Raw genomic sequence first — 13,786 nt, 5'->3', positions numbered from 1 at the left:
TATATATACACACACACACATCATTAGTGTAACTCAATATATGTAAAATGTTCTTGTAACAAAAAAGTTTGCAAAGAGTTCAAAATAACAGCCTTTATAACTCACCCAATACACAACTATAAAAATATCTATATCAGTATTGTGTCCAAAAGTCTCACTGCCGACAATTACTCATTTTTTAAAACATAATTACTATTGACTGTTCAGTCGAGCAACAATTAAACTGGATAATATGATGCATGGTGAACCATCCAGGGAATTGATTAGGGCATTCCATGTCTTGAATATTGAGAGGCTGCAAAAAGCTGCGATCTAATGGGCTTAAAAGTAAATTAAATTACGGACGAAAATGACCAATAAACACACATTGCGTCTGGTTAGTTGTTCTGTCTATCTATATACTGTATATATACACTGAGTGGCCAGATTATTTTTTCTGCCATTTTCATGTTTTTGCACATTGTGCTATATTATTATTATTATTATTATTATTATTATAAAATGCACTTTTGCTTTCTCCCATGCATTCTTTATTACTTTTTTCATTATGTGGCACCTTGAAGCACTTCTGTAAAATTATTACATGTTCAGGACATGTTCTACAACACGACTGATCTATGTTGCCATTTGGTTTGTTCCTACTGTTCCTCGTAAACAGAGGCAGACAACAGAACTCATGCTCATGCAATAAAAACTTTAAGGGGTCTATTCACAAAGGAGCCGAAGGATCCAGCTGTAGCTTCAGCTGATCCTTCGGCTCTCTTCGCCGCCGGAGCCCTTCGGTTCAGTCAAACTGAAGGGCCGTTGTACGGGCTATTCACAATAGACCGTAGAGCAGCTGAAGGTGGGCGAGTGGCTCTGACGAGCTGAAGGCATTTGCTTTGTCACGGCCGACTCCAACCAGTTGTTATTCATGCTAGCTCCACCCAATTGTCTTTTTTTTCTTTTAAACAAAATCTTTCTTTTTTTATTTAACTATTTATTTACATTTTAAAAATCTTTTTTCCAACATTAAACAAATAAAAGTTTTTTCATTGATTTGCTATTCTGCTCGGTACCACAGAGGTACCAAGCAGAATAGTTGAGCTGAATGCCGTTCACCGGCATTTGACTATTCGCTCACTACCGTTTGGCCCCTATGAGAATAGTGGTGACCGGCAGCACGTGAGCTGCCGGATCTTCATTTCAACCGATCCAGATGATCGGGTTGACCGAAGTGCAGCCGATGTCCGTTGTTCGGCTCACTGCACTACGGCTGTGTTATTCCCTCAGCTGCCTTTGGCAGCTTTGTGAATAACCCCCTAAGTTTTATTGAATAATAAAAAGTGTCAAATAAACCTACAAGTGTTGATAGAGTCAGTCTTCTGGGTGCGAGTGTCCACATACAATTGCATGTGGTGGGGCTACAATCAAGTTGGTTTGAGGGTGGCAAACGAGAGTCTCAGTCAGTTGAAGGCTATGAGTGGTGTCCTTGTTGCTGGGAAGCACTTGCCTTGACCCTATCTCCTTCCAAGTGGTAATGATGCGACATGTTTCGGGACTCAACCCCTTTCTCAAGCCTCAGCTTGAGTTTAAATCTAAAAAATTGTTTTTAGTTGTTTTAAGGATCTGTTCCCTGCGTGCAAGACTTGATGCCATTTTACCCTTCAAAATTATGTTATGATCCGACTGAATGTTAATTGGAGATTTTTTTCTCTCTTGATTTTGCTCTGGTTTATAAGCTATAATTTGATACCTACTAGTTAGTGCACGCAAATACTTTTTCTTTTCCTTCCTTCTCTCTCTCTTTGCTTTGTAGTCCTAGCTACCCTATTCCCCGATGCACAGTGTGTTTGTTCATTCTAGTGTAGCCAGGCAGGTGTCAAAGACATAGGATAAGAATAGTGATTGTTTTACCTACAAGAATCCGAGGAAATCTGTTATTTGCCTGAAAACAGTATTAAAATACATGGCCTCATGTTTTTTTGTATTCCTGTTGAGTTCGGGTATCTGTAGATCTCATCAAGTCAGCAAGCCACCATGTTCTCAATACAGACTCGGTCCCTTGAGGCTTCCCGCGTGCTTAAAGTGACAACTAAAACAGCGTTGTAAAGAAACAGATTCTGGTGCCTCTATACACCCTTCACTGACTGCAATAAAAGATTTGTCTGTGCCGCGAAAGTACACTGCCTGTCTGCCAGGCAATATCAGATCACAGAATGCATTCATTTCAACTGCTTTGCCTGCCTTTGTTCATTAATGGAAAACAATACAAAATGTAGGTTTCTTGAATCGTGTGTTTTAAAACTTTAAAAAAAACTTTAAACATTTATTTTTACAAGCAACAATTTACAGGGTGCAGCCATGACATATCTAAGGAGAGAGGGCAGCAGAAGGTGTTTTCCTTCAAACCTTCTGTCTCTGAATAAAACTTTGTATAAAGAAGTCTGCAGCAAGGGAAGGAGTCACGGCTTTACACTATTCAGTTATTTATTTGAGCTTGAGTTATGGAGCTTTTTCAGTACTGGCAGTCTCCAGTATTGAATAATCAGTCCCCTGCACCTGTAAATGGTGGTGGGGAGGGACCTAGATAGGGGACGAAGGTTTGTATATCTTGTTTCAATAGGTAAAAAAAAAGAAAAAAAAAACCTTGCAGGATGGGTCTGAATGGTGGGATGGGTGACATATTTTGCCTGTTATGGGGCTTTAAATTGCATCTATACCCAACAATCAAAATTTAATATATTGCAGCTCACCGGTCCTTAGATGTGGTGACTACTTTAGATTTCTTTTTTCAAGCTAAGCACATTTTCTGCAATTACAGAAAAAGTTCTGTTGATTTTGTAGTGTTCTTGCTATTTTCTGTGGACTGAACTGATTTCAGAAACAAAATTATTAGCTTTCCCAGCTACCTTCTGCTCACTGCAAACCGCTTGCTCCCCCGCAAAAAAAATGTGTTTCAGTTTTTAGTTTCAGGTTGATTTGGATTAAAAATTTTTAGTTTCCTCAGATTTTTGATGACAATTTTGATTTAGCTTGTTATTCGGATCCATTTACATTTTTAGTTTTCAAACGATCCAAATGTTAATTTTGAATCAATTCTTGGGGTTCTTTAATTATAAATTAAGTTAATTATTTTGGCGGGGGGAGGGGGGTTTGGTCGTTTTTAGTTCTGACACTTTGTGCTCTTCTACTGCTCTTAGGCTGGGTTCACACCTACGCGTATCAAATATGCGCGTTTGTCGCGTGTTTCGCGCCGCACACTTTTACCGCGATTTGCGGTAAAAAACCGCGTGACAGATGCGCGTTTCCGAGGGCTACCTGGCTGTATCCCAATGGATACGCGCGGCAAATACGCCCCAAAGAAGCTCCTGTACTTCTTTGGGTGTAGGGCGTTTTGTAGCGCGTTCATACGGCCTGTAATACGCCCAGGTGTGAACCATACCCATAGGAAATAATGGGATTTTCGGTGTTTGAGCGTTTTGCAGAGCGTAGGAACGCGCTACAAAACACCCAGGTGTGAACCGGGCCTAATTGTCTCTCTCTACTCCACAACATGAAGTCACATGTTCTTGCCTGTAATGCAACCCCAACAGCCAAAAAAAAAATCTGATCAGGAGCTCAGCCAAGGGAGACACTGCTTCTCCATAAATGCTGCACAGTGAGGAAGATTTGACCCCCTAGGACAGGCAGTGCGTAATAGCAGGATCACCAATTACAAATAAAGGAAAAAAATAATCATGTGTTGTAATGCAGCCACCACATCTAAGCACTAGTGAGCTACAATATATAATATTTTTGTTTTTGGGATTAGAAACACTTTAAAAGCTTTATTCCGTGAATTGTTAACATTTCTTTATAAGGTCTTCAATGGGAATTGTGAGAAAAGGCAGACATGGTGGGTAATCTCTCTGACTTGCGGAACAAAAGTACACATTGCATAGCTGTTGCTGATGAAGCTGGCAATGATGTGGAGCAATTAAATGACGCAGTTGCAAGGCTCAAAAAAAACCTATGAAAAGTACAAGAGACAGCCTGAAAAATATTCCTGCCTCTGTAAAGTGTCAACATGAAAGAATCATCGCAGGAGCTAAATAGCTTTACCATCCTTGAGCAGCAAAGACATATTACATTTCTGGAAGCAAAGTCACGGAGAGAAAAAAAGAGTTGTGAAATTGCATGAAACTACATCCCGCTATTCTGCCTCCTTCAAATGTTTTAAGGGATAATCTAAATCTGCACGATCCTTCTCACAGAGATCATTCCTGAGGAGTCAAATAATCACTGTCCAAACAGAAGCAGCAAAGGCTTGAGCTCATTCCAACAAGAAGGAAGCAACCCTTACGGCGGAACTGCAAACTTAAAACCTACCTTATCGCAAATACAGCCATTAAGGCAGACATAAACATTAACTGAGTGGCATTTAATTTGCTAATACAATACGTATTTTCATATATTTTTTATCCTTTGTAGAATCTCAGTGCTACTGATCTCCTGCAGCTATATCCACTTCTGTAATGGCTCCATGGCATTTCCAGTTTAGTGCTGAGCAAACTGGCTTAAGTTTTACTCACTTGTATGTTCTCTGAACCCAACCGGAAATTTGGGTTCAGCCAATGTTCAAGTGACCTGAACGCAAGGCCGCCTGTGTCCTATCAACCAATAAAGCTGTGCAACCAGCACAGTATCATTGTTGCTAGGACACTAACAGCAGGGCAGAACAGTGTCATTGATTGCTAGGACTGTGTCTCAACAGCAAAGTATGGTGTTCAGCCCACATAACATCATTCATTGGTTGCCAAGATGCTGGTATCCCAGTGTTGTTTTGGTGTGCTCACCTGTGTCCTAGTGAAGGCCTCGACCCCCGAAGGACTGAGGTGGACCCCCAAAGGCAGGGAGGGCTGAAATGTCACTCTCAGGGGTGGATCCTTAGCTGGGTTGTGGGATGTGAACAGTAAATTGGGCGCCAGTCACTTTAAGTGCCTTTTGAAATGCTTTATTGTAGAACAGGAAAACTGGGAGAGAGGGTATAGGGCTTTAGACATCCATAGCAAAAATAGACTCACCAATCTCTCCATGCTTCCAGAATGTAGAAATACTTTAGTAGAATGAAGGATGACACTGTGCAGTAGAGCAACAGCTCAATAAGGATGTGCATGAAACTCCTAGTGATTGGCTGGTGAGGCATAGGCACTCCAAATGTTCCCCTATTGGTTGCACCGCTCTGTGGCAGGGTCATACCCCATTACAGGTAGGTGCAGTCAATAGCAGAACACCTAGAATTAAGAAAATGATGTCAACCTACAAATCAGCCAGACTGATTACACTACTAGCAACACTAGATTTAAGTAGCCACCCCACTTAGGATGGAAGAGGCTACATCAGCAACCAGAGATGCTCTTGAGCTCATCTATCAATTAACCATATCCTATGTGTGGGCAGTCATTGTTTGCTAGGCACACAGACGTAGGTTTGGTAGGTGGGTGAGTGTGTAAAATGAATAAATTATTCACCGGTTTGGCATACTGAGAACAGCTTGGGTTCAGGCTGAACCTAAACCTGTTCCTGATGGTGACAACAGTGTATCATGCCTGCATAATGTGTGTTGAAATGGCCTGTTGTTTTGATGCCCATGTGACAATGCAGGAGCATGATTGGGAGAGAGGAACAGAGTGTTGTCACCCTATAACAGGAGTTGTCTGAGCAAGAACCTTCATGGTAAGATCACCAGCATTAGTTTAATGAAAACTTCAGATTTTAAACTATTGAAAATTACTTTTGACATGACATAAACATGCTACAGCTAATGTTAGATTTTAGTGAGTGGGTTTTACATCTACTTTAAAACATGTACCTGCTGATTTAGGACTCATGCATATGACAGTAAATGGACATTTAATGTACAATACAGCCATATTTCCTCTGCAGGGAGTGACAGGTGCAGTGTATAGCAGCTGCCAGTCAGCCTGTAGAAATCAATGGCAGACGGCGGTTATATGCAAATATACACAAATCAGAAGTATTGTATTTTTTTTTATTGCCCAAAACCTTTTGTCCATCCTCAGAATTGTTGCATGTGTTATTCTGAAAAATTCTATACAGAAAGAGTAGAGATGAATGAAAAAAAAAATGCATTCTAGACTAAGCAATATATATTTTTTTGAATTGTTTCCTTATTGCCTGCTTAAAGGGAGTGAAAAAGGGGCGTGTCTTTTGCCTAGTTACTTTGTGCTACAATGTGTCCCTTTTTTATATGTCAAACCGTTGGGAGGTATGCTCTGGCATTTGGAAATAATGGAAGAACTACAAGCTGCTAGTACAGCCCACTGTGCACTACTGTAATGAATGGTCTGGGCGTATGTGGGATTACTCTACTCCCCATCAATGTGCTAGCTGAATGACTGGGGAAAAGCAAGCCGAGGGAGAGTTATGATAAAGCCAGCTCTAGAGTATACGTGAGTCATTGTGAAAAGGGGTGAACGGTGCTGCCAGTTAATGTAGTCATACTAAAGCACATATGTAAATTATACCTAAACCCAACCAGTTCATTCTTATATAAGCTTTATTATTATTATTATTATTATTATACATGATTTGTATAGCGCCAAAAGTTTGCGCAGTGCTTTACAATATAGGGAGGACATTATAATTTCTGTCACGATTAGGGCACTGCAGCACCAGGAATCGTAAAACTCTGGGTCTTTCAGAACAGTATATAGGGATTGAAGTAGGAATGGGCAGCAATACATGTCTCTGAAGATGGAGGGACAGTGTAACCGCACAACAAACGCAGGTGTGCCAGAGTCGCAGGATCTAAGGAGTCACCTGGTCTTCCTCAGAGCCACTGATGGTGTGGATGTTGAGCTGCGGGGCAGCTCTCAGGTTTCGGCTCTCTGACACACCCGTGCAGGCATAGTACCAGCGGGTACTCAGGGACCACAGTACATGGGACAAGACACGGTGCATACAGGATACAAGATACAGAAAACAGGCACTAGAGGGAAGATGCAGGGAACATACGTGGCACAGGGAGCAGGTAACAGAAGGGAACACACCACAGGTGTACCCAGAGAGACAAGAAATACACAGGAACAGCAGAGGGGAACGCACAACACAATTTTTAAAATAAAGGGCTCTGTATACAGTGTGGTGTGTTTATTTACTCTTTTACTTACTATTTGATGAATGAGCTTGGGTAACAACTATCCCTTACTCATTCACAAGGTGGGGCTGGATCTGGGTGCTCCCTTTATGAAAGGGGGTACCCAGATGCAGATGAGCTCCCCTGCCCACAGACCCCCACAACCACCAGTTTAGGGTTGTGGCGAGGAGGCCCATGTCATGGGGACAAGGTGCTTTTCTAATGGGTCCACCCCTGGAAAAGCACCCTCCCAATGCCGAGGGCATGTGGCCTGGTGGAGGGTGGGGGGGGCAAGGTTGTGAGAAAGAGGCCCTTGTCCTCATCGACATGGGGACAAGGTGCTTTTCCAGGTCGTCGTCCCCCCCCCACTGCTGCTGCTCAGATCAAAGGTCTGGTTGAAATTTTAGGGGATATTTTTTTTCTCCGTTCTTTTTGGCGTTTGGGTCCCCGCTAAAATTCTTACCAGATATAAAGGGTTTGGAATGACTTTTAAGAGGAACCCCATGTTTTTCTGGTATGATTTGGGGAGGGGACTCCAGGCTGCTTTGGTTCCTTTCACTTTTCTTTGGTTGTTTGATCAGTTTGCTTCGGCGGACCACTCTCCTCGCTCCAGCTGTTTGTTCGCCTTTGCCGAGCTGGACCACTTTTGTTTGGCTCGGCTACATTCAGTTGTTCTTAAATTCACTTCGGCTGCTGTACATGCTTTTGAGAATAGCGCGTACAGCAGCCATTAGGTTCAGGCCAACCGAAGGGTTTTCTCACGCGAAGCGAGCTGAAGAAATTGGCTTAACATTTGGCTAATCCTCCGGCAGCTTAGTGAATATCCCCCTAGGTTTACATTTTTTTTTTTTTAAATGTTCATTGTTTGTGATACATTGTGCTTTCTCAAACAAAATGCCATTAATTAGGGTTTACATCTACTTAAAAAAATAAAATTTGACAAAAAAACATCATACTTACAATTTTTAAATGAGTCAGAAGCCTCATGACATCAGCCATGTCCGCCAGTATGAGTAGCCGGGTGACGGCGGATAGCAACGCCCGGGCAGCCCGCACCATGGTCCCGCGTTTTACCGAGGAGCAAGGATCATCTGCAAATTCTGATGAGGCAATCCGCATTGTTTCTCCTGCAAAATAAAAATAAAAAAAGTTCCATCATTCAAATGCCAAATGTCCTGGTATTACCCAAAAAGAGCCTGGTAAACAGTCGCACTGACTGACAGCTCTGAATCATCGGTAATCTGGAGATCTGCTATTTGTCTGATACAGGGTTTTCCTAAAATGACCCGCTAATTATTACCCATAATTATACCCTCTGATAATCCTATCTCAAAGCCAAGCTGAATGTTATCAAGACAAAACATGATAAGGTGGTTCATGGTTACACATTAGCACATAATTCCCTGGTCTTTATTCATATATTTTTATTCATATATTTATAATATATTAAAATTTTTTTACCTTTAGCGCTGTGACAACACCCACACCAAAACATGATACGGGTTTTGTTTTTTTTAAGGGGTTTGAAATTACTAAATATATTAAAATGACTTTCTACCTCCAGCTTTTGTTTTATGAGAGTAGTCTTAAAGGAGAACTATGAGGTGAGTGAAAATCACTCATCCTCATAGTTCAAGCTGACGTGTGGCAATGAAACTGTCACACGTCGGCTCAATAGATCGGGAGGTGAGTGAACACATACCGTCGCTCGCTCACTTCTCGATCTATCCCTGCAAAGAGCCGTGGCAACCAGTCACCGCTCCCCACCGGGATTCAAAAAATAAAATCCATGCAAGCACAGAGAGAACGTACAAACTCCTTGCAGATAGTGTCCTTTGACCAGAATGTGAACCGGGGGCTCTCAGTGCTACAAGATAGAAGTGCTAACCACTACAACATTGTGTGTATATGTGTAAATACATATTTATTTATGTAGCCATTAATTCATTCATTAATTTTATTTATGTATCTATTGATTCATTCAAAAATGGTATGTATCCATAAATTCATTACTTGTATGTATGTATGTATGTATCATTTATTTATTTATCCATTAATCCATTCAATAATTTTATTTATTCATGTATGTATGTATCTATTAATTCATTCAATAATTGTATGTATGTATGTATGTATGTATGTATGTATGTACAATTCATCCCCACACAGCTACCTCCTCATGTATCATTTCCCCCTCCTCTTTCAGATTGTAAGCCCTCAGGGGCAGGGCCCTTCTACCCATCCTGTCTTGAATTGTATTGTAACAATTGTTGTTACAATACATTGTAAAGCGCTGCACAAACTGTTGGCGCTATATAAATACGATGTAATAATAATAATAATAATAATGTATGTATCCCTTAATTCATTAATTTTAATTATTGATGTATGTACCCATTAATTCATTCATTCTTTTTTTTTTTCTTAAATGTACTGTATTAATTTATTGTTAGCTCTGACAAACAAACAAAAAATTATGTACACAACCAATGTGTGTACATTCTCTTACCTACTCCCTTAGCAAATCAACTAATGAACTAATATGACTAGGTAGGTATTCAGAAAGAGCCCATCTTTACGTTATCCTCTACTCCAGGGGTAGGCAACCTTGGCCCTCCACCTGTGCTGAAACTACAAATCCCATCATGCTTCTGCCTCTGGAAGTTATGCCTGTGGCTTGCAATGCCTTATGGGATTTGTAGTTTTCAGCACAGCTGGAGAGCCAAGGTTGCCTACCCCTGCTCTACTCCTTTACTAAATAATCCCTGATGTGTGCTCGAAAACAATGCCCATAACATGTTATTATAAGACTCTGCATATTTAATATACTGATGAATAATTATTTCATTTGAAAGCGTCTAGTTTGCGATCAGTTTTCAAGAAGCGTTGATATGTTGGAGACGCAGTAAAAACAATATTTAAGTTATTACGAGTTGAGAGCTTCAGGGCAATACACAGACACAGCTTTAAAAAAAAAAATCAATTTTCTGGACCATATAATTAAATTAAAATTTCTAGACCATATAATTATACCTTTCAGTCCTATGAAAAGTGAATAGCATGAGCCGATACCTTTGGAAGTAGGTGATTGACAGGTCTGCTAATAAATTCTATTGCTGCGACCCAGCAGAGTCCGCGTTTGAAATAATTTTATCGTGTTTTGGTGGTGCTTCATGGAAAATGTAATTTAATGCATACCAGATTTTTATGTTGTTTTTAAACACTATACAATTATTCAGAAAGCTTTGAAAGAGGCAGAATGGGTACAGCTTTTCAGCTCTCCCTGAATCTGAATGGCTGGATGAACATCTATTGTGTTACACTGATGTTGTTATCGGGGTTGGGTTGGAATAGAATGAGCTGCCCTGTAATAGCTTGCACCTCTGCTTATATAGTGAGCTAAGGACGAGTGAACCTAGTAAAATTTGCTTTGCCGAATGATACAAGTCCTCTAAACCCAAACATTGTGCCCGAACCTCATTGAAGACTATGGTGCCCTAATTTTGTGCAGTCACCCTGCCCTAAGCAGGAGAGTCTATTCCAATTTAGAGTCTTATCCTGATCGGAATTCGGCTTTCTAACATTTCTACTAAAGCTTCTGTGCTGGGGGGTGTCCCTGGTAATAGTGTGAGAAGCACGCTTAAATCAAGGTTAGGGATGTTTGTGTCTCCCTAGCCAACCACTAGGACGTTTGATACCAGTGGTGCATGCTGGTAGAGGCTATAAATGTGACCTTGGGAAGCCAGTTTAGTCTACCCTTGGGGGAGGGGTGCTGTGGATTGTTTTATCTTCCTAGGCCTGGTGCTTAGGCAGGTGACCCTGTGCTCAGACTGAGGCTTTGGACTGGGAATAGAGTTGCCACCTGTCTGGTTTTCACCTGGACAGTCCGGTTTTGGAGTCTTGTGTCCGAGTGTCCAGCCAGAGGACACAAGACACTCAGTGCCGACACTGGCACTTTACATTTTCTGACAAATGCGGCTGCCAAGGTAACCGGCAAGCGCAATCTCGGGCAGTTGTAGCAGCCTGAAATCAGATCTTCCTCTGAGCTGCGGGCAGCCTGTGCCTGTTTACAGGTGCCCACAGCTCAGAGGAAGATCCAGGTTTCAGGCGAATGCTGCCCGAGATCACGCTTGCCGTATTTGTGATTGCTACGCCTACTACTCTTCTTCTGGCTCCCTGACACTGTGCTGCCCGCCTGCGGACCCCTGGTGAGACACCATAGCCCAGACAGCCCACCTGAGAGTCTCCCAGCCCACCTAAGATTCACACAGGCCACCTGAGAGCCCGCGCAGGCCACCTGGAGACATCAGGACGCCAACCCTGAACAACAGTGTGTAGCGTAATTTTATTTTGTATTGCTTTATAATGTATAATGTATTGCTGGGATTTGTAGTCCTCTATAGCTGGTCTCCTTACTCCCTCTCCTGGCTGCCTCTCCTCGCTCTCTCCTCTATATTCTATTGTATGGGTTTCATTTGAAAAAGGTGGCAACCCTAACTGGGACCCAGTCAGTGAGACTTGAGAATGGAGATGACATGGAACAACTTCAGTAGGTACAGGGAAAATAAAAAGTTGATCCTCTACTGAAGCATGCGGATATCTTCTGAAATGGACTAGACAAAGACACATATTTCCACAATCGTTTTGAAAGTTCTCAATACTTTGTCGTTTATCTTTGGAATCTACAACATGCTGGTTGTTCTGTGCTATAACCCTCTCTTCCAAAGTTTGTTTAATAAAAGTTCAACAAAAATCAGAACATCTTTGTGGGAATCAGTTGTGTTGGTTACCACTAGAGGGTTGGTAGGTACTTTTGGGACAGCAACGGAACTGTAAAGCCTCGACAGGCTAGGAGGACCTGATACATCCAGCAACTCATTAAGGAATGAGCACCACACTTGGAATTATTTTTAGGACTTTTTTCAAATCCAAATTGCAAGCATTTGTTAAGCAAAAGGTAGCTGTACACTGCTATAGAGGACAGGAAAAAAAATAAATAAAAACTACTACTCAGCTAGGAGCAGGTATTTCAATGTGAGTTAAAGGGCAACACAAAAAATACACAATTCCTTTAAACAACATGCTTGGGGTGCCCTGAATCTGCAGATGAAGTTGTACACCAGTACAGTGTATTTCTGCAAAAAAGAAAGAAAAAAAACCTAGGGATGCACCAATACTAGTATTGGCACAGGTACCGATATCAAGTATTTGGGCCCAAATGCTCCTGATGCCTATCCTGAACTTTTGGTATCAGGAAGCAGTGCGGTAAATCATTACATGCTGCCCGGCTTCCTGATTGGCAGGGAAGCTGGCTCCATGCTCCCTCGTCACCAGCACAGGGCTGGTTTCACATCCGATCAAGAAGCCGTGGGACGGGTAATGACTTGGTAACAAGGTAGCATGGAGCCCGATTCCCGACCAATCAGGAAGCCAAGCAGCGTGTAATGACTCACCGCCCAGCTTCATGATTGGTTTGGAAGCTGGCCAATCAGGAAGCTGGGTGGGGAGTCATAACCTCCCCCCCATCTTCCCGATTAGGCAGAAAGCCGGCTCAATGCTTCCTTGCCACCTGGTGATGAGGGAACATTGAGACAGCTTCCCGGCTAATCGAGAAGCCCGGCGGCTTCCTTAATGAGACTTCTGGTATAGGTATTCGGTATCTCATACTCGATATTGAAAAACCAGTATCGGTGCATACCTAGAAAAAACTAAATGACTGCCCAGCTTCATTGTTTGTAAAAACAGCATGGGGCCTCCTTCAAAATCAGTAATTAATGATGGTCTGGTATGAATTTTGAGGGTACCACAGGCAAGGAAAAATTTTTCTCTGCGTGTGTTGTAAAGTAGCCACCGCTCCAAGCTCACTCCCGTGATAGACTACAATCTCATATTTAGTTTACTAATTTGTATTGAGATTGTAGTCCATCAGGGGAGCCAGTTTGGAGCAGTGGCTACTTTACAAAACACACAGGGACCACAGGGCAACATTTTTGAAACACAAAATATTATACATGTGCAATTCGTTTTGGAAAAATTCATTTGGACAGAAAAAGTAAAAAAATTTGGACGGAATTTGTTAGCGGTAGTATGTACAGACTTTCGTTTGTGGATGAATTTTTGTTGCAGCAAAGTGACAGACAAAAAAAATAATAGTATTATGACACCTTAGCTCACAGACCCGATATAATAGCTGAAGAAAACTTTAAATAAAAACAATAAAAAAATATACTTTCTTCCTATATCTGCACTCACACCAAACACCCAATGAAAGGGGCTTAATGGGGTCATTTCAGGAAACACCATGATACACTGCAGGAACATATGTAGAAGAGAATTTGGTCCCAGCACAGATGATCATCATTGCTGTAACATTTCCGCTGTGGGGTTTTCTACTCGATCAATTCATGTTTATGCAGGAAAAGTTCACCTGACATTTAGGGCTATCTGCCTGAATGAATAGCAAAGCCTGGGAGGAAACAGCAACTTGCATGCGGAAAGATGAAGTCTTACTGATACCAGCTGATGGATGTGTATGCAGAACAGTGCTTTATAAAGGAATTTTGGCATTTAGCAATGTATCTGAACAAGAAGGATCTGATGGAGGTATTACATAGTAAAGGATGTGTTAGATACACGGGATGAAAAAACGCACCTGTTATACAACCC

At 41.6% G+C, this 13,786-nt stretch overlaps 1 protein-coding gene across 1 annotated transcript in view; it reads right to left on the bottom strand.

Annotated features, from left to right (window-relative positions):
* Nucleotides 1–13,786, bottom strand: part of LOC108788010 (catenin alpha-2-like) — a gene marked incomplete at its 3' end in the record, with an annotated part of 1,352,655 nt that overhangs the window by 1,046,186 nt on the left and 292,683 nt on the right. The window contains exon 4 of the mRNA XM_018557721.1: nt 8,081–8,247. Within this exon, the coding sequence (XP_018413223.1) occupies nt 8,081–8,247 (167 nt within the window). The remainder of the gene's footprint in view (nt 1–8,080; nt 8,248–13,786) is intronic.

The sequence above is a fragment of the Nanorana parkeri genome, unplaced genomic scaffold (assembly GCF_000935625.1).
Source record: "Nanorana parkeri isolate BGI_ZX_2015 unplaced genomic scaffold, ASM93562v1 scaffold299, whole genome shotgun sequence".
NCBI lineage: Eukaryota > Metazoa > Chordata > Amphibia > Anura > Dicroglossidae > Nanorana > Nanorana parkeri.
This window is presented reverse-complemented; position numbering and strand designations above follow the sequence as displayed.